Source organism: Pyrus communis, chromosome 8, assembly GCF_041283825.1.
Source record: "Pyrus communis isolate YQ-2024b chromosome 8, ASM4128382v1, whole genome shotgun sequence".
In the NCBI taxonomy this organism is placed as follows: domain Eukaryota; kingdom Viridiplantae; phylum Streptophyta; class Magnoliopsida; order Rosales; family Rosaceae; genus Pyrus; species Pyrus communis.
This window is the reverse complement of record NC_142572.1, coordinates 17,430,995-17,458,143: the sequence shown is the minus strand read 5'-3', so window position 1 is coordinate 17,458,143 and position 27,149 is coordinate 17,430,995. Positions and strand designations below refer to the sequence as shown.

The following is a 27,149-nucleotide window of genomic DNA, read 5'->3' as shown; positions in this document are numbered from 1 at the left end:
TACACCACGTTACAACTATGGAACTAATAAGTCTGTTTGATTGTAGTTATAAGTAAAGTAAAATTCTTCGTAATTTTTCCGAACTCGAAAGATGTAAATAAATCGTAGCTTCTCATTAGTTATTAATTTTATTTATTTATTATTATATAATAAAAAATAGAGAATTTACTGTACGGTGGTGGGTTGGGCACGTAGTCAGAGTTGGGTTTGGGGCATAGCGTTGTTTTTTCGTATGAGTTGGGAGAGTGTCGGAAAGAGACTGCTCCATTCGTCCCACTATTTGGAGAGACTTTTCATGTTGCTTGTACCAATTCAATTATTTCCTCCCCCTTCATTTTCCACCCACACTGTGACACCTCAATTGTAAATTTTTATTTTCCAAATCCATATAAATATAATTCTTTCGCTCACCACGGGACAAGACTCAAATATTCAACGAATTAAAAGATCGAGGCAAACAAAAAAAATTTCTTGTAAATCACCTATACTCATGATTCTGAATTTGATTTCTTTCTTTTTCAGATGTTACTTGTATTATAAAAAATCTCTTTAACATGTCAATTCCAAAAAAATATACAAAAACTTACAATTTGTAAGATTACGCAAATTGGTTTGGAATATCTATTTGTCACACATGCAATGAATGGGCCATAGCTTTTTGTTGTGAGATTCATATTTTATACCTAAAAAGAAGTTGCCCGTCTTCAAGCTCTTAATTACGGTCATACATCCTCCATTAGGAAATTGAATTATATGGTACCAAGAATAATAATTGAGAAACTACAAAAAGGTTAATTGCTACTTCCGTGGGGCCATGAATCATCGTGAAATTTTAGTAGATATTTTTATGCGGACGGTCCCAAAATTCCCAATTCCAATCAAAAGACCCACACACGACACGGAAGTGTTTTAGGTGAGCACTTTATGATAAGAGGCTTGATCAGGGAAGCAACAAACATGAATCCAGATATTTTTCCTTTAGAAATGAAGAATCTAAGTTCTTCTAATTCAGCTTTAGAGAACGTCAAGAAGACTATTTTAAAGTGAAACTCGTTATGAAATTTTTTTTTATAATTTAATTTTAATTTCCATATTAACATATAAATTCATATTTTTGTTGTTCAAAAAAAAAATTAAGAATTTGAAAAAGTGTTAACTTTTACTTAAAATTCGTAATCAAATACCTAAATATCAGGAACAAATAAACTAGAAGAACCAACACAGGGGTGGCTCAGCGATTGAGGACGAATTCCAAGCCCGTATTTCATAGGCACGTCCTGGGTTCAGTGAATCGCACAATGGTGGTCAGGAGAGGCTAAAATGCCTCTGAGAGTCTTTCCAACCCCCAAAAAGATGAACTGATGTGGCGAAGCACTAGCTGGTCCTCTTTTTTAAAATAAATAAATAAATCCACTAGTAGACTAGTTGATTTGATTTTCCTTCTAGTTTCCCTATTCTTAAGTTTCTCACTTTATCTCATCTATAATAAGTAAACATGCACATATAGTTTCATATGTATACAAATTTTTAAATTTGCCCCTTCTGTGTGTCCATTAATTTAACTTTTGAGTAAGTTGACACTTCTTAATCGGTAGATTAATTTCACGTAAATTATTTTTCAACTTGTTTTTTTTTATATATATATAAAAGGGTAGTTAATTTCATTGAATATAGTTCATGTTTAAAGATAATAATCTCACCTGGCTAATTGATATTAGTGTGAAAACTAAACTTTTTTCGAATTTAATGTATATTAATGAAATGTAGCGAAAGTAAGATTGATTTGCGGTGGCAAATAAGAGGAACACACTTACGTGAGAAATTAGGAAGCAGTGGGGTAAAGTAAAGATTCCACGACATATTGGTCGGTAGAGGGGTCCAAAAGATGCATCGTTGATTCCCCACGATACTTTCTATTTCAATTCCCATTTTAAAAATATAGAAAAACTTAATCTTAGCTTTGAGTCACCAACTAAGACACTTGCCCCATGTGGAACTGTACACTAACAAGCCTTCCAAGCTGTTACGCCAAAAAGAACAATTTACGTGGAACATGTTCATGGTTGTATCTAGTTGTGAATTTAGAACAAATTATTTGGAGGATCATGTAAAAGTTCATAAATATTCCTTATACGTATAAGAACTTTAAAAATTAAACCATAGCTTTATCATTTATAATTTATAGAAGAAATAACAATACAAGTTACAATTGTCCACAACGTATTTTTATATTTTGAAAACGCTGCATTATAGCTTCCTTATCAATGGAAGAAAAAACATTGCTCTCCATATAAACCACCATACTATTAATCAACTATTGATCTCCCATTCGATAACGCGATAGACTTTTTACAATATTCATAGCGAAAAAACTTTTCCCACTAAAGTAATACCAACTAATAGAACAAAAGTCAATACGGGGTGGTAGGAGGTTGGGGCTTAGGGATTGAGTTTGGTTGGATTCAGATTTAAGAATTGGAATTGAGTTAGGGGCTTGCAGCAGCCGGCAGATATATTTTTTAATAAAATAACCTAGCTCAAAATGACATCGTTTTGGTTAGGTAATATTTAAAAAATAATAATAATAAGGGTAACCCCTCTTCAAGGCATTATATCAAGCAGTTGATGGCAATGCATGAAAGGCAACTCCAACTTTTAAAAAAACAACACCTAAGTCATCTATAGAGATTCATCAGATTTAGAGAGTCAGCTGACGTCTTTGCCTATTCATGGGTTCGTCCTTGGTTATACTGTAACGTTATGTTAAAAACATATACATGATATTAATCATGAATCGATATATTATGGTGACGATAAATCTGCTTTATGTATATAGATCTCGTTCTACAGGAGAGGACGGGAGGAGAGGAGATGGGTAGTGGGCCCGCAAGCCCATGGTGTAAAGTTATCACAGTTCCGATAAAGTGGGACGTGAGAGGTGAGCACCGTTTGCTGAATGCGACTTGTCTCTTCCACTAGAACGCAGAAACATCCGAAGTCATCAATCGAGTCGCCCATTTGATCTGATATGATATCCCATCTTCCAGCTCTTTACTGCTGTGCTGCTGACTACTCTTTAGGGCGCATGGAAGCTGTGATTTCCATTCAAAAAGTGCAATTTGAAGATTTCTGATGCATTTTTCTGATCAACTGTGAGTGGGCAGGCAGCTTCCACCTCTACTCTACCGACTTGCCCATTTCTGTATTTATTTATATTTGAATAATTAACCACTTGTTTTTCACCCCCATTGTTTAGGATCCATATTCGACCATTCATAGCAACAAAAAATTTACGCTACAATTGGAGAATAATATATCATGTAATCAAAATACTGTTGTAAACACAAAGGAATATATTTATGTGGCACATCAAATTTTTTTCTATAGTATATAATAATTGATGGTAATCAGTTCTGTAGAAACTGTTGGGTTGGTTTCAAACGGAGGAATTAAAGGTTGAATTCTTGTAACAAATTCGCCCCCTCTACTACCATGGAGGGAAGGGTGGTTAGCTCTCAAAGAGTGTACGATTTTTCACCTTCGGTTTAGAGGGTGGTCGTTTTGTGTCCTACTTTGTAAAACTAATACCGCCTAATCATTTATTTTATAAAATAAAATAAAAATATGATATATAAGAAATTTTAGACGTCGACTTCCCTACTCTATTTGCTATATTTGTAGGCAAAATAACATATTTAACGATCAACTAAAACATATCTTCAAGTTCATATTTCACACGTCTTGTCCTGATTTTATTTTTGGCACTGGTGAATCACACAATAGTGGCCATGAGGAAACTGAAATCCCTATGTGTGTCTTTCCAGCCCCTACAAGGGTGGACTGCCATAGCGGTGAAGCCATCAGCCGGTCCTTTAAAAAATAAACAATTAAAACATAATTAAGTGTTATGTGGCGGACCAAAATCAATCAACTAGGTATTGGTCATTCGGTCAAGTGATATTTTTTCTTTTTCAATGTTAAAAGGTGTCAAATTCAAATCTCTTAATTGTTGACAAAAAACACAATATGTTGGAAAATAAGTAATAATTCTTGAGAATGCTTGTATATACATAGAGATAGAGATTAGAAGCATAAGAAGATTTAGAAGAAATGTTTAAACAACATTATGCATACGTTATTGATGGGCAGATTGGGGTGTCATGTGCATCTTCGAGTTGCCTCCCATCGGTCCTTCCCTGCATTTCTGGACCACCTCCAACCTCCAACTATCAATATTCCAATTTCCACGAAGACACATCATACATTGATTGATAACCAAATTAAGGGGATAAATCACAAGTTCCCTTATGGGCATAGGCCTCAATATGTTTTACCTTGCCATCTTGTTTAGGCCCTTTTCTTTTTGTTTTGGGCCATATCTCCTCTTTTAATGGAAACACGATGCGGCTACTCTCTTGTAGCATCTCCACCCGTTTTAGGAAAGCAAGGATAAGGCAAAAGTAAGGACAGTAAAATTGCCCTTATTATTCACTTTAAATAGTAATTATCTTTGTACAAATTCATTCGCTGGAAAAAGCAAGTACAAAGACAATAACGATTGCTATTCACAAATATTTTTTTTTAAGTTTTAATAGGTATGTTGTATTTTTTTAAGTGTTTTCTTCTTCTTCTCCAACCCCAATAAACTCTCTCATCGAACCCACAAAAGCCCAACCTCTTCTTTCTCACCGGACCCATGCAATTTCCTCACTGAACTCACAAAGCCCTCTTCTTCTCACCGAACCTACCCAATTTCCTCACCTGCGGCTGCCACCACCCAAACACTCTCTCCTTCTCCCACCACCCAATTTTCTCCCATCACACAACAAACTCTCTCTCTTCTTCTTCTTGTAGACGGCAACTCACCCAATTTCCTCACGTCCCACCACCCAAACTCTCTCGCCGATTACGACCTGCAGGGACCTAAAATTTTCTTTTCGAATTTCAGTCCCCCAGCTCGGCGAGATCACTGAATTGAAGCAGTTGGACGGTTCCGATTCCAAGAAGCCTAGGTACCATTTAGGTTTTTTTTTTTTTAATTAATTTTTTTTTGCTTTTAAGTTTGGGTTATGGGTTTTTGATACTGATTATCTGGTAATTTTAGCTTCTGGGTTGTGATATTCTGGATGCTTTTGTGTTTTACGTTATTTTCGGTAGATTTCTCCAGCGTAATTTTCAATGTTTTGTGGATTTGTAAGCCATGGACACTTAGTTCACTTAAAAGGTTAAAACTTTCGAAATCTGGACTTTGGTGTTTGTTACTACATAATTCCATCTTCTAAGATGATGGAATTCTGTCGAATTAGACCAACAAATTGTATAACTAGAACATTACTTGGGTTCCTCTCACAAGGAGAATTCTGTTTAGCTTATTGATATGTTATACGAACATTATTTCTTGAATTCAAAATAATTCTGCAAAACTGAATTCAATGCTGTTGTCAGTATGATATATTATAATTCTGACTCTCCTCTTCAGCTCTAGCCGCAGGCGCTTGAAGGCGACGTGTTCCTGATCGACGATTTCTTCCGCCACAGTTCTGGCCAACGGATTGGATTCCGAAGCTCCGACAATTCCGATTGAGAAAGAGGTCAATAACAAGAAGGTGATGGAATTCAACGTTTTGTGTTTTTTATAGAGGCATATTTGCAACAGTGTATCAGAGAATATTGTTGGATGGTCTATCCAGATAGCTTAAAATGTGTTTCATGATGCATATCGGTGAAGCGTGTTTGGCTACTTTTTGTATTGATCATTAATTTTTTTGCTGGCCTTGGGTGGTACAATATAGTGCCTTTGTTCTGTTTTTTGTTGTTATTTTTTCATGTGGGGGATAACTTAACCTTATGTGTAGTAAGAAAGCCATAGAGAGAGGGAGAGAGAGAGAGAGAGAGAGTCACATTTTTGTTTTTTGGGATTTGGTTAATGTTTCAATCGTAAACGTGGTTATGCAATGAAAGCTGAGGACACACAAATGACAAATGTAGTTGGGAGTTTGTAAGTTACATGCAAAGGTCATGGAAAGTAAGCTTTTGTAATGTGTCTAATGACATAGTCAAAGAGTTGTCTACCTAATGTCTACTCTACAACGGTCATCTACGAACACTGTAGTCACATTCCGTGGGAGAAATTTCAAAGTAAGATAATAATGTCTGAACTAAGCCAATGTTGAAATTTCAAAGTAAAACATTTACTTCAAATGTTTCGTTTTTGGAATGAAAAAACATTTATTGTTGAAATTTTCCATGGTGTTTTGTTTTATAAAAGATTCAGGATGGGGGTGCTCAGCTTTCATTGATTGGCATTGTTTTTTAAGTTTTGTCTGTGCTTTTGTTTGTAGGATCAGCTTGCAAAAGAACAGAGCAGAGCACAAGCATTATCAATTTATTTGCTGAAGTATTGCAGCTGGCTACACGACTCCAACAAGCCACACCAAGCATACAATGGGCTTGCGCACCTGTAAAGCTCACTCTCCCTCTTTCCCTCCTACCATTTTCTTCTTATAAGTTTCTTGCTAACATCAATTTGTATATCAGTAAAATAGGAGCTGTTGGATTTTGAACAACTCTTTATATGCATGTAGAGTTGTCAACAACTACTATATATTTTTTATAAGTACTTTCTACATGTTTTGCATAAATAGTTTTTACATATTTACACACAACGCTTATAACACATTTAGTTCCTTATTCTAGCACTTAAGTACAATGCTTATAATCAATTTGACATTCCTGCGGCAACGCGGGGGCTAAAGTTCTTGTACACACACACATGATGGAGTTTTTGATGTGCCTATATACACGCACATACATAACTGAAGACCTCATATACATAGTACACGTACACACACACAATGGAGCTTTTGAATGTGCCTATGTCCAGGTGAAATCTGTAGCGCAGCAAACAATCAGTTCTAGTAATGCATGCAGCTTTCTCTTCCCCTTCTATCTTACTTCCTCTGAAGAGAAAATGTGTGAGCCCTGCATTCATTGGCAGCACTCGTAACACTCAGGCGGTAGCATTAACAAAAACAAAATAAAACTGTAGCATTGCTAATCACGATATTGATGCACCCATGACCTTATAGCTTATGCTCGTTTTGTTTTGTTTTTTTTTTTTTTTTTTCATACAACGATATTGGGAGAGAGGGAATTGAACTCGGGACCTCTAATATGGTCTCAACAAACAGAGCTAAAAAGTCCCCTTGCAACATTATATATACAGTTATACTTGTCTAGTTGGAATAATCTTGTAATTTGGCAAGTATAATAAAAGCTCCACCCAGAAATTAGAACATTGATGTAAAATGAATAAAGTGACTTGGTAAATAAATAGAAAAGAGGTTAATTACCAGAAGTGGAAGGCCTGTCATGCATCTAAACAGCATCCTCTACTTCCACTATGCCTTCACCCTCATCATCAGAATCAGAAGTGGAAGGCCTCTCAGGTAACTCAACAGTGCGTTTACCATCAATATATATGTTGGGGATGTGAGAAATCTTGGGCCACTCCTTTCCTCTGCCTTTTTGGTAACCTATTTGATGAACTGCCTCAACTGATAAAGCTTGCATTTTAATTGAATTTTGAGAATTTTGATGTGCAGCCGCAAGTTGATGTCAAGAGCTTCCCAGAATAACCGATCAATCCACTCGCTGCAAACAGCGAAGGCATGTACATTGTTGTCGGATGCTCATCGGGGAATATCTACTTATGGGAGGTTAATTTTCCTAATCATTTTTTTTTATCTCTTTGAATTGATCTTTTTTTGAGCTCTGAAATGCTAATGGATTTTACGGAGCACACTCTTTAAGTCCCTCAATATCTATTACACGTCTTTTGCCTATTGCGTTCTTATTCATCCCCAATAAACAAAAAAGCAATGCAATCTTGAAATTGCATGTGTTTTGTAATTTTGATTTGGATGTAAATTTCTTAGGTTTGGAGCGTAGGAAGTGGGAGATTATTCAGAAATATTGTTTTCCCTACTATAATTGATGCGGTTGCTTTGGATCCTGGTTAAAATGTCTTCTTTGCCGGTGCTAGAGAGGGCTACATGTCGGTTGCTGCGGTTAATGCCGAGAGCCCACTTAACAGCAAGTATGGTTTGCATATCATCGATTGTTTCTCGATAGCATTTTTGTTCAATCTGCCGAACTTTAGTAATTTGTTTAGTATTTACATAAAATGTGCACTGTACTCCGCAGGTCAGGTCCAGTGAATGATATCTTTGCATTATACTGTACACACACATACACACAATTAATGTGCCTATGTCTAGAGTCTAGACCATCTTCATTCTGCCCGAAAGCAAAGGAAAAGACGATTCCGATGAAATCTGTAATGCAGCAGCCAACCACCGGTTCTAGTAATGCATGCAGCTTTGTCTCCCTTTCCATCTCACTTCCTCTCCTGCGTCCATTAGCAGCACTGGCAACAGTCAGGCCCATTGTTTGTACACCCTCTAACCGCTAGTAGCTAAATCACACAACTGGAGGTCTGCAAAATTTTGTGACCATAAACTGTTACTTTCTTGCATATAATTTCCGGCTTAAAGTTGATTATAGTCTCAAATCCAGAGATTTTAAAAATAAAATAAAACTATCTAGTTGGAACATGAGATCTTGTCATTTGGCAAGTATAGTAAAAGCTCAACCCTGAAATTAGCGCATTGATGTAAAATGAATAGGGTGAGTTGGTAAATAAATAGAAAAGAGCTTACTTACCCGAAGTGGAAGGCCTCTCCTGCAACTCAACATCATCCTCTGCTTCCACTATGCCTTCGCCCTCATCATCAGAATATTTAGGCCTGATTGTGATTTTGGGGATGTGAGAAATCTTGGACCACTCCTTTCCTCTGCCTTTTCGGCAACCTCGTGCAAGACTCTCAGAGGAACTGATTTCAAGTGTCTGAAGTGGTGTTTTCCGCAAGAAGTCTGGCAGTGTTTTTAGCTGAGGGCACCGAGAAATACCTAAAGAAGAAAGGCATGGCATTATGGTAATATGAGAATCCTCTTCCTTCCACTCTTCCACTCCTTTCCACTCTTCCCACGCCTCCATGTTAAGAAATTCGAGTTCTTTCAATTTTGGGAATAGAGTAATGCATGATGATGCTGATGACGTTTCCTTTTCTATTCCCAGAAACTCAACTCCAACCTTTTTTCCTTTCATGCCCCAAAGCCAGAGTGTTTCGAGGGACGGCAATTTTCCCAAAGGAGGTAAAACTTCACATTCATTCCATTCATAGAGAGAGAGATATCTCAAATTGTTTAATGACATGATCCAGTTGGGGGCAGTGCTTCCATTATGCCCTTCAATTCTTAAAAATTCCAAATTTGGATGCGGTCGTAAAAAATTCAGTGTTTCTGCACTTGTTCCACAATTAACAAAACTTACAGCCAAATGTAAGAGTTGTATGTTCCCCAGGGGTGATGCTTTCTCACCCTCACCCACAGCAACTTCCACATCCCCATCAATATCTATTTCGAGTCCCCCCTGAAGTTGGTCTAAGTTTCTCAAATCTCCCAATTTGAACGCTTCATCGTCGTCTTTACCATCGCCAACAGGGCACCGATCTAGTCTTCTTAGATTTGTTAATCTCCCAATCCCTTTCGGCAAGTACTTCAGTTGAAGGCAACCCACAACATAAAGATGCTTTAAGTTAATCAACTTTCCCATGCTCCGAGGTAGACTTTCAAGTTTCCTACAACCGCGAAGGCGCAATGTCTGCAAATTGTATAAATTACACACCCCATTCGGTAGCTTTTTCAAACCATCATTTTCAGACAAATCAATGAACCTCAGATGCACCAATGAACCTATCTCTTCCGGAAGCACTTCAATACAACCACCACTCAAATTTAATGTCCTAATATGTTTCAACTGCGAGATCAAAGTTGAGTCCACAGCATTAAATTTTGAATCAAAAGTTGCAAGAGTACGTAGATCGCAGCTGGAAAACGAAACACATGAGAGTGGACCCTCGGGTGCAAGCATTAAGGTCAAATGGCGGATCTTGTCACCCAAGGCCTCTATTGTATCGTTACCACCCTTAACCTCCATTGTAAAGCATTCATTTTGAGTAAGATACTGCAGAAAGTCGTGCACAATATCATGCATTTTACACCTCCAGATATTTCCTTGCTCATCTTCTTCAAAGTTTTGGAAGAAAGATCGCATTGCTAAGTTATTGAAAAACCTTTGGCCAATTATTTTCTTCTCCATGTCTTTTTTCAAATAGAGATAATCTTGTGACATCCACAACTCAATCAAATAATCTTTAGAGATCAAATGATCTTTTGGAAAGATAACACAATATAGAAGGCATCGTCTGACCGCAGGTGCCAAATCAAAATAACTCAGTAATAGTGGTTGGAAAACTTGTTGCTCAACCTCTTCATAGTCCCATATCTTACTGTTCAAAACTTCTTGCCATTCTTTCCTCGTTTTCTTGTTACGCATGAGACTACCCAGAGTCTTTGCAGCAAGAGGCAAACCCTTGCACTTTTTTGCTATTTCTTCACCAATGGCTTCCAACACACCATCCTTATCCCTATTATAAAATGCCATACGGTTGAATATTGACAAACAATTTTGTTCGCTCAACCTCTCCAAGTTGATGGTGTGAGTGGGAGCTCCCACCATATCAGCAACCACCTGTTTTCTAGTGGTCACCAATATTCTACTGCCATGGGCGCCACTTTGTACTAATGGCAACTTCAATTTCTCCCACTTTCTTTGGTCTTCAGTCCACACATCATCTAGGACAAGGAGAAACTTCTTTCCCCTGATGGATTCAGACATACATTGAAAGAAATCTTCCAACTCATCCGAATTTGGGCTGACAGCTTTAGCACCAGAAATGATGGCTTTAGCAATTTTCATCTCATCAAAAGGGTCTGAAACACAAACCCATATTCTCATCCCAAAACAATCTTTAACATTTTCATCGTTAAAAGCCAATTGGGCCAGAGTTGTCTTCCCCATTCCTCCCATCCCGACAATGGGGATGACAAGGAGGCCCCTCTCTTCTTGACTACTCTCAGTCAACAACTTGCCAACCAAAACTTCCTTTTGTTGTTCTCTACCAAATATGATAGATTCATCAACAAAAGAAGAAGTTTTCTCTCGCTCAGGTTGTTCAGTGGGCGTTCTCTCTGTGAATTGAAAGTTATATGTTTCTCTTTGCTTAGCAATCGCATCTAAATTTTCATTCAGACTTTTGATCTTATGAGCAATGTCACGACGAAGAATTACCCGACTGACTTGGCCGAAACAAAAGCAAGAGGAGGGAATAAAGAAACATACCGCCTTCTTCTTCTTATTATTAACAAGAGAAGTACTTCCACCATGCTCTTCTTCTTTCTCAACTTGTTGTTTCAGTATTTCAGTGTTCCACTCATCCAGCACATTGTCCATCTTGTACGACACATCTTTCAGCTTCTCCAGCCAATTTCTGACGCTGGCCTCCTTCACTTGCCTCTGCTCTGCATCCTCAAGCACAGCACGAATCGCTTCAAGGTTGGCAGCAAATGCATCAACATCTTTCTTAGCATTCAAAACCAGCTTCACCTCTTCTCCAACGTGTTGGTAAGTTACCGAAGTCAGTTGTTCGAGAAGCACGGAAATGAGTGCCTCTGCCATTTTTCGGTTACTAGTGGAAACGGAGAAAACCAAGCGATCAGAACCAAGAATTTCAGGATTGGTATGGTAACAGTATTACCGTTCTGGTAGCCAAATGTTGAGATTAGAATATGGGCGTGTTAGACAAATAATAATGGTAGGGGAAGAGGTGAGTTATCCCTCACTTGTTGAACAATTATTCTCTTTTCTTCTTTATACAATTGCACTCAGGAAGAAAGCACGAATCTTTGTCTCAAAAGAAGTTAGATAGACAATTCACACAAAGAATTTTAGAATTGGGTGGCGTGGAAGAAACAATTGTTGATTTCGTTGGCTTCGTATCATCTTCGACTCGCAAACGAGAAAACTAAGAGTCGATTTGAGATGGGATTCCATGGCTATGGTCTCCAAGGTCGACGGTTGAGTGGGAAAGAGGGCGAGAGGGATTCCATGACTAAATGAAGGTGCTTTTCCTTACAGAGTAGAATTCGTCTATGTCCTGGCCATATGCGGTTGTACAATGCACAAGTAATTAAGTAATAAAGATGATGCTTTCACTATGATACAATGTTATTGAGCGGTAGAAATTGTGTTGAATAGTGTTGAACTTGCGTTTTACATAATGTTGTATAAGTTTGGTTGGTTGTCTCTCATTTTGACAAGGAATGTTTGAATGTTTTGATGAGTAAATTAGGCATTCCTCTTCTACTGTTTTAAACATATTTAGCAATGGAGGAGGAATATTTATCTATTTTTAAATTAATATCTATCCCTACGAACTACTGTTTCGTTATCATAAGGTGTATTTCTTGGCGAAATATTACCTTTACTAGCGAACTTTTCGTCGCCAGAGATACCTTTCCCCAGCAGGCGAGGAACCCGTCTTCGGGATGGGTACTTTAATTTATGCCCACGAAATAGGTTAACCTGCGGCTTCATTTCGCTAGCTATAATTTTTCGTGAGAGATTTTTCCGGTAAAACTTACTGTAGCCGTTAGACAAGATCTTTGATGGCAAGGATATGTTGACGAAATCTTTTATGGGAAAAATTTATCTTTAACGAAGAAAAAATTTATCTTTACCGAAGAAGTTTGACCTTTCGTGACAAAAATTTTCGCCTGGATAGTCATCTGGAAAGCCTATTTTTAGTTTATTTTTATTTTTATTTTTATTTTTATTGTACGTCAATATCCTTAAACTGGAGCTAATGCAACTTTTCGAAAACCCAACTTAAGGAAACAAATTTGAGCCCAGTAAATCAAGCCTAGGACATGTCGAAAGAATAGGCTACTCTGATACCAAGATAAACTTTAAAGGTCTATTAGGTCCATCACCAACATCATCGATGTTGTTTCTATTTAACTACCTATTACTATGTGCTAAGTTTTATTAACAAATGCCTCGATGATAATAGGGGTGAAAACTCTCATATATTATTGTATATTATTGTATTATATGACTAAAATGAAATCCAATTCTCTAACCAACACTACGATACACTGTCAATCACAATGTAGTGTTTATAGGAAGTATGTTGGCAAAACGTTCAACAAAATGTATTTTCTTACAAAGGTTGAATCATATATATAAGCTCATCACAACTCTTTAGTACAAGTGTAAAACTTCTTCCATATGAATACAACGTCGTGTTAACATAATCATATCTAACATTTTTAATTTCTTAATTCCTATAGTTGTATGTATTCTTACAACCTTTAATCTATTTGATCCTATTATGCGTATATATGTGTACACACACACACACCCATACAATATTCACATTGAACTCGTTGATATATTTGTAATCTTTGTCAGAGACTAAATGCTATTCTAACAAATCATATATTTTAACACACTTAATTTCTTATTCATCCAAATGAGAACAATAATGGAAAGAAATTAGAGATCGAGAGAGAGAATCACTAGTTAGGGATGAATATAGCCAAATTTTGAACCCCAACTATCACAGTGTTCGATCAAATACTAAACAGATTTTAAGTTGCAAAGAACGATCATCCAGATATGGAAAATAAGACAAATATCTGGTTTTAACAAAACAATAAGCTACAACAGGAAACAATACATATCACTGTTTGAAAAATATCATGAAATCGCAGTTGATCTTTCCTCCTTTTTTTTTCTTTTATTACAAGTGGTCTTTTGAACTCGAAACGTAATAAGTTGAAGAAAAAAACTCTAATGACCCCATAGTGGCTCCGCCACTGACTATCGCACTACGAATAAAGAAATTATGGAAAATGCTGAGAAGGTGACTGACGATTACGTGAAAAATTTCGCCAGAAATACATGCAGGCCATGTGCAGCAAACACGTTGAATTTGTTATAGCCTTTTGGTCCACTCTAGAATAAAGGAAGGATGCTTCAAACTTCTCTTCATGCCCCCCTTGAATCAAAAGGAACACATGACATAATCAATGGAAGAGTTTGAAAAAGCCTATCTATAACTCAAACGTGAAATTTAAGAACAAAAACGTTATTTTAGTTAAAAAATGTGAGATGTTGTACAGATAAAACATAATCAAAAGAACAAGAAATTCAGGCAGTTCTTTCATCGACAAACTCATTCATCCATACAAACAAATCACCAAATAAGCAAACCTAAGCGCCAAGTTGGCGAGAGCCACGTACTTCTCTACACTCAAATTCAAATTCATTTCTTCTTAGACCGTAGTTTAGACAAATTAAGCGTAAATTATCTAATTGAACAACGCTAAAAATATCATTATAACCCGAAGGCCCTTTGGCACGCATGGAGTAATTACGTAGAAATATGATGAGCTTGACGTCCAACCAGAATCTTCTGAAAATGGTAGTGTTTTCGTAATTGGGTGGGACGCGACGTTTAAGCCAATTTCAAGGATCCCAAATCGGGAAGTCTTCATCAAATAACGTCTCCATGGAGGAAAACTTTGTAAGTCAAAAACTGGGGGCTCCAAAATTACCTGGAAAACATTGCATGTTCCATGGAAATCGAACTTTATCAATACATTTGACCTCCCATTGACCACTTTTCACCCTTCAATTCCACGCGTATACTCTAAAATTTCTGCTCTATATATCTTGTACTCTTTGTAAATATTCCTCCATTAATTTCTCTATCACTTCATCATTGTTCTTGTTCTTCATGCAATAATCGGAAGAAAGAAAACTCCACGTACTTGAAAAACTTTCAGTGTGTTCAGATTTTATTTTGAGGTGAAACGATAGCGGTTTTTTCAGTGGCGTTCAGATTTGATGATTCATTCAAGGGCAAACCCAGAAAGCTTCTCAATGCATTCTTTAATTCTTCATCCAAGCAGGTAACTGCACTTTTTTTTTTTTTTTTTTGTAAATTAGTATTTAACTACTTTTTTTTGTTTAAATTAATTAACTAGGTATTTTGTTAATTATTATCATTCATTGCTTTTTATTATTTTGGATTCTATAAATGAATGGTTATTGGTGGGAGTTGCATTAGCAGTTGAGATTTAGTTGTGAAGGCAAATGGTTCTAAAAAGAATGGCCCTTTAATGGCAAGTAGCCATTTATCACAGTGGTAGAAAGTTGTTGTACCTTTACATGACAGCGTGGGTTTAAACTCCATTGTTGGTTAATCTGACATCTAATTTACTAATGTTATTGCTCGACTTAAAAAAATAAATAAATAAATAAAAAAAGAAGAAGAAGAAGAAGAAGAATGGTAGGGCTTTTATTTTATTATTTCGAAATTATATTACTGCTCTGCTAGGAATATGTTAATCCCACTTTCAATCGATAAAGAGTCCAAGTTGTAACATAAATTTTACCGCAAAAACTACATTTGTTGGAACTTATTTTGAGAGTCTGAATAATAATTCTCACGTTGTAAGTTGAAAGAAACTTTGGCTACATTGAATCATATTCAAATTTTTTGGTTTTGGAGTGGTAAAATTAGGGGTGCAACTTGGGTTGGGCCAACCCAAATCCGTCCATGTCCAATTCGACTTTAAACCCGAATAAGTGGGTTATTTTTTTTAATTATAACCTGCCCTAACCCAACCCAATTTCAACCCGTTCATTGATTGGGTTGAGTTGGGTTAATCATTTGCCCAACCCAACCCAATTAACCAAAACCCGATTAGGTTAAGCTGTGCAACGTGCTTCTCAATGACCTTTGCACCTTTGTGGAGGATTCACTAGTGACTTTTAATGGATTATGATAGAAAAGTGCATGGAGTTGTAGAAAGCAATTGTTTTTCTGGCAGCCACACTTTGATTTTTGCTTGAATGAGGCTTGTAATCTATGTCCAGTTGGGTACTAGCTTTGTTTTTCTGCAGGAGCTTCGAAGGACAAGACTTGAATTGGGTACTAGCTTTAGACAATGAAGTGTTCCTTTCATTTTTTTTTCTTTTGGTACTAGATTTAGTATTTCTTGTATTTTAATTCAAACTTTGCATGAACCCGATTAAAACTTGAAAAAGTTGGGCAACCCGAACCCAACCAAAGTAAACCTGAACCCGATTAAATCCGAGCCCGAATGAACCAGATTAAAACCCAACCCGAATTCAATCCCAAATTGTAAAAGTTGGGTTAGAATTGGGTTGACATTCCAACCCGCCCGAATTGCACCCCTAGGTAAAATGCTTTTAAAAGATAGTAATTGAAGCAACTTAGTTCTGGCTAGTAATAAGCATCACAAATTAACAAAGTTGTGGTTGGTTTAGAACTGCCTTACACTAACGGAAGAGGGAGTTCGGCTAAGCCACATAATGGGCAACCTAATTTGGTATCAAATTCATCATTCATGAGATTTGAACCTAAGACCTCTCACTGCCAAGTGAAGAGGAATACCACCAAACTATAGTACTAAGTGACAGTTTAGAACTGCTTTTAAAATGGTTGAAAGTAGTTTTTGTGAAAATAATTTTAGAACCAATCTTTAGTAAAAATATAATTGAATCCTGAAAAACACTTGAAGTATTTTCTACATTGAAGGAAACACTTTAAATGGTCTTGGAACCCAAAAATATTTTTTCTAAAAGAATTTTCAGTTATTTTAAAAACACTTCAAAACGAGTCATACGCATTGGTTTAATTTTAAATTGCTATCTAACTTTTAATTATGACTATAACAACAATATTAAAAGTAGAGCAGCAATTGTCAGCCATTGGCAACCAGCTGTTTAAAAAAAATTAAGATACACATAAATAAATTTAAACTTGGAGGTTAGCCAAAGTTTATGCTTGATTTGTGGAGAAGCTTAAAAAAGTCTACATGCTAGATACTCCTATAAATTATAGGAAAAGTTATAAAAGAAACAAAAGCTTAAAGGTCAGCCTCTGTGTTCACAACGACACAACGGTCAAGTATCAAAGTAAGGACAACGGTGTTACAAAGAAGAGTCACGTACATGTATATGAGTATATTGTTATTATTATATATCATGCTAGTAATACAATATCAAATAAAAAAATTGCATGTGTTTATTATATTATTAGCGACATGAAATATTATCATAGCGTACTTATATAATGTAAAATTCTTATTTTTTGAAAGCCGGAATAAATAATGAAAAGCCACATGAACACAAATATAAATAAAAAAAATAAAAATAAAGAGAGAGCAAGAATTATCAACGTCATAGCAATTATGACTATAAATACTTTCCATAAATAGGGGTGACCATTTATGAAATTCTAATACTACACAGCTTGAATTCCATCTAAAAAGAGGATGTTTGACCAAACTAAAGGACATTAGAAACAAAATACAAATCGATCAAAAAATAAATAAAAAAGAAGAAGAAAGAAAATAGAACAGTTCTTGTCTAACTACTTCGACTGTAAAAACATTTAAAGTTATTTAAACACAAAAAACTGTTCACGTAGTTGTATGTTAAGTTTTACATATAATGGTGATTGATGATCGATATCGTTTACAACACTCTTAAAATTCAAGTATGTTTTAAATTCAAATTATTTTTTGTTCCATGCCAAGACTCTTTTTTCTCTTCATCTCTCTTATTGTTCTGTAGTCATCACTTCCCCTCCTTATTCTATTTCCTTGGCTTTAACTTATATTTAAAAATAAATAAAAAAATTACTTACTCTTGACCTCATGTTCGATTTTATGGGGTTGTGCAATGTTTTTAGTTCTCTCTATTGAATTTAGGATTTTCAATTTTTATGCAAATTACTCGACCTCTCATGCTTTGGTTTAAATTACCTATGTATGTGAGAGGTCCTTTCACACATGAAATCCTGACTCCGCCACTGATTTCGTGGCTAGTCATATTAGCTTGTTGTTGCGTTTAAGTAGGCACCATTGAAGCATCTAAGGTTTGTCAACACAGATGACGAAACTTACTTAACCACGTAAACACGTATAACGACCATTAATCACAAATTTATTTCAACTTAAGAATGATTTGATGTTGTATTGTGTACATGAAATGAGAGATATACTACACACAAATCTTTTAAATGCACGTAGATGAGTAAACCTAGCATGTTAGCAATAAATTGTTTGACATGTGCACAAATAAGAGTTAGTTGTTAAGTTAGACACGAATAGTTGGGATTCAAAGTCAGTTCATAACTTCTCAACCTAAATTCTAACCACGCAATTTTCATACCATGATGAACAATAGCATCAACGGCTCCGAATAGGAAGATTCATCCAACGGATGTTGGACCATTGGTGATGGACCATATTTGGTATATTGTAACTATTGTTGTTGATGACAAGAAGAATTTCACTTAAATCCGAACCCTTAATTTATGTGCATATCATGAAATGGCCATAATGTTATTGTGGCATAACATATTTATTGACATAGAGGGTTATGCTGGTGGTGTCAATTGTTGTGAAAGTCCTTCTCGTAGCTTTGATTTTTAAAGTAGACATTTATAAAAATTGAATTATGACTTTGAAAAAATGTAGAGCATTGGTCCTTCACGCCAATGCTTTCAAATTAATCACACAAAAAGCATTGAGCCCCATTTTAAGAATTAAATTGTATAACATACTTTACTTTAGCGAAAATTGTCACGGAATGCTTCACATTTTCTCAAATTCATATACTCATTTGTTTATATTTTTTAAATAATTATTTCAATTTATTTCTAATTATGTTTGTGTTTTGGTTTTCCTGTCAAAAACAAGGGTGCGTTTTTTGCCTACTATCCTCAAGTGGTGGTAATATTCATTACTTTATTTATCAACCTTGAATCAGATTAAATTTCAAAATTTATATCTATTCACTACATAAAAATTTTAATTTCATTTAATATTAATAAATAAAATGATGAATATCACCGTATTTTCACAGGGTGATAATGAAAATATTCTCCAAAAACAACCCCACCACCTCACTCTAATGACTTTTGCATTAAAAGATGTAAAAGGTCAACTCTACCTCACTGTCTCCAATTAACCTTTTCCCCCCTTCAGTCAGCGATCCAACGGCTATTCTTAGCCTTTTGACCTTATCCCTCCATCTCTCATCATTTATACACGGTCTCCAAGCGGTTCAATGACCGTGCCAAAACTCTGCCACGTGGAGACAAATCACTGGCCTCTGCCTTTGACTGTAAACAAAACAGAAGCAAAAGAGAGAGACAATGCCCTGTATCCTTATGAGGCTGGGCATCTTCTGTTTGACTCGAATCCTCTTTTCCCCTTTTCCTCTGTTTTCCTCGACCTTTTGTTTTCCATTTTCTTCAGCCGTTGTACTAATTTGCAAGCAAAGATCTCTATAAGTTCAAACAACCCGTCGTTCTTTGGTTTCTCGACGGAGTCGTGTGGCGTGTCGTCGGCGGTAAATGGGCGTGGAACTAATGATGGGATTGGTTGACAGTTTTGCAGCGAGGATGGAGGAGAATGCGGTGAAGGAGGCGGCCTCCGCCGGAATCCAGAGCGTCGAGAAGTTCATTAGCCTGATTTCGGAACACCACCAATCAACGTCGTCGAACTCGGAAGCTGGTACGGAGTATAAAGCCGTGGCGGACATGGCCGTGACCAAGTTCAGAAAGGTCATTTCGTTGTTGGACAAAGGATGTACCGGCCACGCCCGGTTTCGGAAAGCTCCGGTGCCTCTATCTCCGCCTCCCCCGCCGCTGGTGCCTCCGAAGACGATAACCCAAATTCTGAGACCTTCAATTTCAGAATCCCATGATCAAAAAACAGAGCAACCCTCTGTTTTCAGAACAGAACAATCTTCTGCCTTTAAGGTTTATTGTCCGAAGCCGGTGGTTCGCCTGCCGCCGCTGCCGCAAAATCCCCATTTGAAAACCAGTCCGGTTGTGCTGACAAAAGATATTGGGTGCTCTGAGAGAAAGATGGATTCTGCTGCTGCCACCACCATCAACTTCTCGCCTTTGGCGCCCATTTCTGCCGCGAATTCGTTCATTTCGTCTTTAACTACTGGGGATCCCGCTGAGCAATCGATCTCTTCTGGGTTTCAATTTACAAATATGTCACAGTCGTCTTCGGGTAGGCCGCCTCTGTCTTCGTCGTCGTTGAAGAGGAAGTGCAGCTCCGTCGACAATGTTTCTCGTCTCCGGTGCGGATCTACTACCGGGCGCTGCCACTGCTCTAAGAAAAGGTTGGTCAGTGTTAAAATTTCCATCAACCATCATGATTTTTAAATTGGTTTTGGTTCAGAATTGTGTATTTTTATTAACTTGAATTGGTTAATTGGATTGAGCAGGAAATCTAAAGTGAAAAGAGTGATTAGGGTTCCTGCAATTAGCATGAAACTGGCTGATATTCCACCTGATGATTATTCTTGGAGAAAGTACGGTCAAAAACCCATCAAGGGTTCCCCTCATCCAAGGTATTATTTCTTTCATTATTCATTAATTCATTTTGTTTTTATTGAATTATTGTTTGATTGTAAATAAATTCACTCACGAATTTCAGAGCACATGACATTGCTGAATTAATCGGTCTAAACGTTAAGTCACATTCTGTCATCCGACTAACGTCTATCATCTTTAAAATCTTTGCATACATTGAACATTGTTTTCTCTCTTGTGAGTCAATCGATTCATTAACATAGAAACCCTAAATTCTAAGCTACAGTTCGTCGGACTAATGCCTTTCACTTTTTGAATCTTTGCATGGATGGAACATTGTTTTCTCTCATGTGAGTCAATCGATTCAGTAACGTAGCCGCATTGTATTCTGAATGTGTGGTTGCTTTTGTCCCAATGCAGAGGGTATTACAAGTGTAGCAGCCAGAGAGGTTGCCTTGCACGCAAGCACGTGGAGCGCGCTGTAGACGATCCCACCATGCTGATCGTGACCTACGAAGGCGATCACAATCACTCCCTCGGAGTCACCGATCCAACGGCCACCCTCGTCCTCGAATCCTCTTAAAAGTCAACTCATCCAACGGCCTAAAATCTTCTTCTTTTATTAAAAAAAATCGAATTAAAAGAAGAACAAAGAAAATCATGATTTTGTGCTGCAAAATAGTCAACGATCATGCTTTTCACCGTCTCCAAGAGGATTAGTGGGTGCCCCAATACAAAATTAGATTCGTCGTTTTCCTTTTCTTTTAGTTTTTTGGGTTTATTTTTTCATTATTTTTATAATTTTCATCAGAAATGAAATATAAAATAGGATTAGGATTTGGTGGGAAGTCAATGATGCTAACTAGCGGGTTTTGTTTAATTTTAGTTTACTTAATTATGTTCCTAAATACTTGTTAAGTTGTTATTAGGGCTGTTTAATATATGATGGTGGTGGATTTTGATGAGGATGCCCACTTTTAATTGTTCAAATTCCCACTATATGTATGACTTCATTATTCACTTTTTTATTTTATTTTATTTAAAATATTGAATGTTAGACAATGCATGCACATTTGAGTAGTTTTGCTTTTGTTTACATGTTGAACATAATTTAGTAGTGAGAGTATCACGTAAGATTGACGCATGAGACAACACACCTACATAGAATATAATTGGGTTTGACGTACACGTATTTAATTATTTTATGGTCAGATTGATGCCTTGTGCGCCAAACCCTAAACGAACACCTTCTCATACTAGCATTGGCTATAATTAGTTTTTTATTTTTTTGTTTTGGACAAATTGAAAATTCATTACCAAGGCAAAGCTAAGAGTACACTGAAAACCCACGATGTGGCAAACAAGAAGACATAAATAAAGTTAATAAACCATACATATAAAGGAGGTGAAGGGGGGATACATGAAGAGGGACACTACAACAATTGCAAAGGCGCCACCCCGCCTACACCACACAAGTCTTAGTTCGAAGGGGTACAAGGCAGACCATCCTTTTTGAGAATGTGAACCAACGATGGGAGTCTATAGACCCAAATATAAACACTCATCTTTGAAAATTTAAGCGACGCCACCTTATCCACGACCATATTAGTTGATATAGACACTCAAGACCAGCGACAAACTTGGAAAGACTCTCCAAGATGAACGACTTGGCTGTAATTAGTTTTGTTGGAGAATTTCGAAATGTTCTTGTGGTAGGACTTGTTAGAAGGTCATGAATGATCCGCTGAAATTGGTAAGAATCTGGCAAAGTCAATGTGGTCGGTTGGGGGTGGATTGGTTGGTTGTCATTTAGTGTCTTCCCTACTTTGTTTAATTTCGAAGCAAGCTTAATTCCAACGCTAATTGTTCAATGAAGAATAAACTTTGCACACATTTGAAGTCTTTCCAGTTCAAAATGTGGAGAGACGAACGATACATTTCATGCAAGGTCTGCATCCGCCAATGTAACCATAACACAAGGCTACATACCACGTGCTATAATACAAGTGAATGATGCTGAAAAATATGTCGTTCATTTATATTACGACGTGTGATGCTTTAGGTACCTGAAAAGATCTCTCCTAACGACGTGTGATGCTTTAGGTACCTGAAAAGATCTCTCCTAACCGATTGTTGAAGATTCAAACCAATCCGGCTAAGTAGACCTATTCGATCCAATTTAATTGGGTTGGATCATTTGGTAAATTAGATTAGATCACTAAATTCCAAAACTGAGATGATTAGTCTTCTTACGGTTCGTTTGTAAGTGTTTTTAAAATGACTTAAAACACTTTTGGTTGTTTATGGAACCAATTCTTAATAAAAACTCAAGTGAATCTTGGAAAAACACTTGAAGTACTTCCTAGAAGAAGCACATAGAAAGCACTTCGAGTGCTTTTAGAACTCAAATTTTTTCTCTAAAAACGATTTCAGTTATTTTAAAAACACTTCAAAATAAGTCCTTAATCAGTGTTACGTGGCATATTTTCTCCTCATTTTCCCCCTCCTCTTTTGGGTTTTTGGTCAAACAAACATTTTGCTGGATGGCCCAGAACAAGCCCAGAAGAATATTGGGCCTAGTATTGAAGATCCAAGTCTAAACCCAGAGTGAGTTCTTCATCTAAAGGTGGCAATGAATAAATAAACAAAAATTCCTGTCTATTTCCATCAAGATTTCAAAAGTTTGAAAACAAGCTGCTCTTATTATTGACAAAATGATGAATTAGCCCCCACTGGCGTCGGTAGGTCAACTGTAACATCAGTGGATTTATAAACCTGCTCATGCCCCCACAAAACCTACAAAATATCTGTTGTAATTGAGGATTCACTGCGCTCAATCTCATTCCATAGGAAAGTTTTCTAAAAATTATAATAATTACAATTATTAGATTAAATTTGAACGGTTCAGATGGATTGATCAAGAGGATCTCCATTCTGAACTTAGGAGATGATCCTCCTTTTTTATAAACCTGCTCATGAACCCACAAAACCGACAAAATATCTGTTGTAATTGAGGATTCACCGCACTCAATCTCGCTCGTCAAGTGACTTGTTACCCACAAGAAAAAATAACAGTGAAAGAATCAAAACCCAGTTGTTCATTTAGACTTAAATATTAACGATGAACATTTTGGAGGTCCACTGACATTGACTTGTTAAGCATCTGCTTTGGCTTTATTCTGTATCTTTTTTACTGCAGTGGACTGAGGGTCCGGGAAGATCAAAATCCTTGCCATGTTTTCATGTTTGTTCAAAACTTTACGATAAAGTCTGCAGAGTTAAAATAATTGACGAGATTTTTTTAATGTGCTCGAAATTCAATATAGAAGTTTGAAACCTTGAAAAAATTTACGAGAGATTTTTCAATGTGCTCAGAATATATGGCGGTATGCTATGTGTCATTATACAAGTAGATGGACACTTGAAAAAACTTCCTTCAACTGTATAATGACATAGAGCGTATGTGATTGTGTTCCGAACACATTAAAAAATCTCTGAAAATTAACAAGATAAATAAACGTGTGAGACTTACCAAATAAAAGGAAATCTCAAAAGTGTTGAACTAGTGCTTCATAGATCCACCCAATCATGAATCATTCACTTCTTTCTTGCTTCTTACCCCATTTTCATATTATAATATAAATACATTAAATTATGTTTTATAAAAGCCACCGTCAGCATTACGATCTAGTAATAATTTTATGTACTTATAAATAAGAGGTTTTTGACTTAATTTTCTAAGAAGACAATTTAGATACTGTTTTTTAACTGAGAAATTGTATTATTTAGCCTAAATTCACAACCCATAACATACCCTAAAAAATATGAGTTATGAAAAAGTGTGTATAATTTGGCATTAAAACCCCTGCAGTGAGGGAGTGTCTTCTTCCATTTGATCTAGCCTAGGCAAATTATAGCCTTTTCTTCTCTGAGGAAAGGATGAGAAGCTCTGCTTCCATCAAAGCTCTAGTTTCATTCTCAACCTTCTTTTTTCTTCTAACCTATCTCTGTATTGCCGGCTATGTGGCGGTGGCATTTTCGTTGCATGAAAGTTCTTCTCCTGCAACATATTACTCCAACAAAGAAACCCTCAAGTTCGTTTTAGTTGGCCACCGCAAAAGAGTCAACGGAGACAAAAGCCACCAACTATTACCACCATCACCACCACCACCACCACCACCACCACCACCACCTCCACCTCCACCTCCACCTCCACCTCCACCACCACCACCTCCACCTCCACCTCCACCTTCACCACCATCACCATCACCATCACCACCATCACCACCATCACCATCACCATCACCATCACCATCACCATCACCATCACCATCACCACCATCACCACCACCACCACCACCTCCACCTCCACCTCCACCTCCACCACCACCACCACCTCCACCTCCACCACCACCACCTCCACCTCCACCTTCACCGCCGCCACCACCACCACCACCACCGCCACCGCCACCGCAAGCACCTCCTACAAATTTCCCAGACACGCAAGAACTTGTATTTGCAGATCAAAGGCTCAAACTAGTCTACCCAATTATCCAAAACTTCAAGTCCCTCATCACCTCAGATCCTCTAAACATCACCAAAACTTGGGTAGGCTCCGACATTTGCAGCTACAGAGGCTTCTACTGTGACAGCCCTCCGAACAACAGCTCCGCGATTGCCCTCGCCTCGATAAACTTTAACGGATTCCAACTTGGGGCCTCTTCTCTCAATGGGTTCCCGGACATTGCCCTCTTCCATGCAGACTCCAACAACTTTTCCGGCACTGTCTCCTCCGCCATTGCCAACCTCCCCTCTTCCATGCTAAGGTTCAATTTCTTCACTGGGACCGTCCCGCCACAAATTTTCACTCAAGAACTCGACGCCCTCTTTTTAAACAACAACGATTTCATGCAAAATCTTCCCGACAATCTCGGCACCTCTCAAATTCTCCTCCTCACCTTAGCAAACAACAAATTCACAGGTTCGATTCCATCGGGCATTTCCAAAGCTTTCGCTGCTCTGACCGAGGTTCTACCCCTAAACAACCAGCTCACAGGATGCTTGCCTTATGAGATAGGGTTGCTAAAAGAGGCCGTATTTTTTGACGCTGGAAACAATCAGTTAACCGGGCCATTACCGTTCTCATTGGCCTGCCTCGAAAACGTGGAGCAGCTGAATTTTGCTGGGAATTTGTTGCATGGCATGGTGCCTGAGGTGGTATGTCATGAGCTGCAGAATTTGGCAAACTTTTCGCTGTCCGATAATTATTTCACAAATGTTGGTCCTGTTTGTAGAAGCTTGATCGGGAAAGGAGTGCTCGACGTTACAAACAACTGCGTTCCCGATCTTCCGTTTCAAAGACCGACAGAGGAATGTGAAGATTTCTTTGCACACCCAAGGTTCTGTCCCTTCATGGGGCCCTATACTTACATTCCATGTAAGCTTCCTCGTTTTGGTTCTTTGTATTCACCTTGACCTACTTTGTTCATCTTCTCCAAGCCTTATGGAAATAAAAAATTTCAGTGTAAACATGGTGATTCAATCTTTTCACTCATTTCAGTGTAACATAATGCATGGTACGTACATTTACCATGAGAATTAATGAGATGTTTCCTTGATGATTTGTGATCATAAGAAATCAGTGATTGGTAAGGGGCTTCTAGCTCAATTGGTCACTCATGCACCCGAGAATTTAAGTTTGATTCCACCCTCCCCCAATATTGTTTGTATCATTAAGAAACCAATGATTGTTGTAGCTTTTCTTTTTAATCTTTTTTGGACGAATGGATAGGACAAGACACCTCTATCAGTTCTTTTTTTGCATAGCACATCTGTTCTTTATTAAATGGCAGAACATCGATTATACTATGGATAACATTGTTAGGTAACATTTTAATAGCAAAACATATTCAGGTGTTACTGATACATTATCGACATTATTGATACAAAACTATTATTTGTTAAAAGGATGGAGGTCCTACAAAGAGCATTTCTATATAACACACTTTATGAGGTTTTTCCAGTATGGATCAGAGTATAGTATGCACCAGATCCTTAACCGTTGGATTCTTAGTCATTAAATTTTTTATCACACATCTAGCCATTCACTTAATTGGTTCATTCAAAATTTTCACGCTTTGCGACAAGTTAACAATCGTAGTTAGTGGGGGAAGGACAAATGCAAAAGAAAAGAAAGGTGCTTTTTCAAAAACTATGGTCCCAAAAATTTGTCCACACAGAGAAAGAAGATGGTGCTTTGCCCCTGTCACAATCCTAGAAGAACCTGCAAGCCTTGAAGGCCTTATTAGCAATGCCACTTTTTAGGGACACCTTTTTCATGAGCCAAGTGCTTGTTAGGTGGGAAATGTCCCCTATGCCCTAGCTGAGTGAGTGAGGTAAGGCAGACGATTCAATGAACTCACCACCAATTATATGCCCCCTCTGTAATTAATTTCGAATGTTAAAATCTGTTCACTTTTCTGAGTTTTATACTGTTAAATTACTATTTGTTTGTTAATGGAGATTTGGAGAGCTGCATTGGATTCAGCAAGTGGGAGGCAAAAGTAGTGTACCAAGTGGGAAGCAAAAATAGTGTACCAATTACATGATCTCAGCTGTTTGGCTCGTTGTACACCTCTTATCCAACTACGCCGTCACTTTGGCATATGTTTCCCGTCGAGTTTTATTTTTAAAGAACAAATGCTTCCAAGATGAAGGTTGGGATGGTGCAAATTTGGAAGTGCTTGGAAA

At 37.3% G+C, this 27,149-nt stretch overlaps 4 protein-coding genes across 11 annotated transcripts; 3 read left to right on the top strand and 1 right to left on the bottom strand.

Moving 5' to 3' along the window:
• The first annotated feature begins 4,606 nt into the window (after nucleotides 1–4,606).
• Nucleotides 4,607–8,557, top strand: LOC148695227 (uncharacterized). Of its 5 annotated transcripts, XR_015965363.1 has the most exons (6): nucleotides 4,607–5,012; nucleotides 5,480–5,606; nucleotides 6,342–7,448; nucleotides 7,605–7,718; nucleotides 7,938–8,098; nucleotides 8,206–8,557. XR_015965363.1 is itself a non-coding variant. In XM_088698660.1 (5 exons), exons 1-4 carry the CDS (start codon nucleotides 6,076–6,078, stop codon nucleotides 7,948–7,950), a joined length of 309 nt encoding a protein of 102 aa, XP_088554786.1. In that variant the 5' UTR covers nucleotides 5,614–6,075; the 3' UTR covers nucleotides 7,951–8,098; nucleotides 8,206–8,557. The 5 variants fall into 5 exon arrangements, 1 of the variants encoding a protein (XP_088554786.1); XR_015965364.1 differs by having other exon boundaries at nucleotides 6,348–7,718; XR_015965362.1 differs by having other exon boundaries at nucleotides 4,609–5,012; nucleotides 6,342–7,718; nucleotides 8,211–8,557.
• LOC148695226 (putative disease resistance protein RGA1) lies at nucleotides 7,099–11,735 on the bottom strand. Of its 3 annotated transcripts, none has more exons than XM_088698658.1 (2): nucleotides 8,872–11,713; nucleotides 7,099–7,517 (listed from the first exon to the last, which is right to left on the bottom strand). In XM_088698658.1, exons 1-2 carry the CDS (start codon nucleotides 11,639–11,641, stop codon nucleotides 7,378–7,380), a joined length of 2,910 nt encoding a protein of 969 aa, XP_088554784.1. In that variant the 5' UTR covers nucleotides 11,642–11,713; the 3' UTR covers nucleotides 7,099–7,377. The 3 variants fall into 3 exon arrangements, with proteins under 3 accessions (XP_088554784.1, XP_088554783.1, XP_088554782.1); XM_088698657.1 differs by having other exon boundaries at nucleotides 7,099–7,441; nucleotides 8,739–11,711; XM_088698656.1 differs by lacking the exon at nucleotides 7,099–7,517 and adding an exon at nucleotides 8,136–8,497 and having other exon boundaries at nucleotides 8,725–11,735.
• Nucleotides 11,736–14,732: 2,997 nt separating this feature from the next.
• LOC137717608 (putative WRKY transcription factor 7) lies at nucleotides 14,733–21,427 on the top strand. Of its 2 annotated transcripts, XM_088698638.1 has the most exons (4): nucleotides 14,733–14,940; nucleotides 19,460–20,206; nucleotides 20,312–20,437; nucleotides 20,820–21,427. In XM_088698638.1, the coding sequence occupies exons 1-4, from the start codon at nucleotides 14,876–14,878 to the stop codon at nucleotides 20,980–20,982; spliced, it is 1,101 nt and encodes a 366-aa protein (XP_088554764.1). In that variant the 5' UTR covers nucleotides 14,733–14,875; the 3' UTR covers nucleotides 20,983–21,427. The 2 variants fall into 2 exon arrangements, with proteins under 2 accessions (XP_088554764.1, XP_068313123.2); XM_068457022.2 differs by lacking the exon at nucleotides 14,733–14,940 and having other exon boundaries at nucleotides 19,035–20,206.
• Nucleotides 21,428–24,338: 2,911 nt separating this feature from the next.
• On the top strand, nucleotides 24,339–26,037 carry LOC137717609 (uncharacterized protein At4g06744-like). Its single transcript, XM_088698637.1, has 2 exons — nucleotides 24,339–25,616; nucleotides 25,694–26,037. The coding sequence occupies exons 1-2, from the start codon at nucleotides 24,339–24,341 to the stop codon at nucleotides 25,775–25,777; spliced, it is 1,362 nt and encodes a 453-aa protein (XP_088554763.1). The 3' UTR covers nucleotides 25,778–26,037.
• The last annotated feature ends 1,112 nt before the right edge of the window (nucleotides 26,038–27,149 follow it).

Excerpts from the sequence above, each read along its gene's own strand:
- LOC148695227 (XM_088698660.1), top strand. The coding sequence starts at position 6,076 with ATGTCTACTCTACAACGGTCATCTACGAACACTGTAGTCACATTCCGT. Across the intron at positions 6,139-6,341 it reads TCCGTGGGAGAAATTTCAAA|GATCAGCTTGCAAAAGAACA; the intron begins GTAAGATAATAA and ends TTTTGTTTGTAG. Across the intron at positions 6,461-7,604 it reads TACAATGGGCTTGCGCACCT|CCGCAAGTTGATGTCAAGAG; the intron begins GTAAAGCTCACT and ends TTTGATGTGCAG.
- LOC148695226 (XM_088698657.1), bottom strand. The coding sequence starts at position 11,641 with ATGGCAGAGGCACTCATTTCCGTGCTTCTCGAACAACTGACTTCGGTA. Across the intron at positions 7,442-8,738 it reads GATGTTGAGTTGCAGGAGAG|GCCTTCCACTTCTGATTCTG; the intron begins GCCTTCCACTTC and ends GTTACCTGAGAG.
- LOC137717608 (XM_088698638.1), top strand. The coding sequence starts at position 14,876 with ATGATTCATTCAAGGGCAAACCCAGAAAGCTTCTCAATGCATTCTTTA. Across the intron at positions 14,941-19,459 it reads TTAATTCTTCATCCAAGCAG|TTTTGCAGCGAGGATGGAGG; the intron begins GTAACTGCACTT and ends ATTGGTTGACAG. Across the intron at positions 20,438-20,819 it reads AAGGGTTCCCCTCATCCAAG|AGGGTATTACAAGTGTAGCA; the intron begins GTATTATTTCTT and ends GTCCCAATGCAG.
- LOC137717609 (XM_088698637.1), top strand. The coding sequence starts at position 24,339 with ATGAGAAGCTCTGCTTCCATCAAAGCTCTAGTTTCATTCTCAACCTTC. Across the intron at positions 25,617-25,693 it reads ATGGCATGGTGCCTGAGGTG|AAGCTTGATCGGGAAAGGAG; the intron begins GTATGTCATGAG and ends TCCTGTTTGTAG.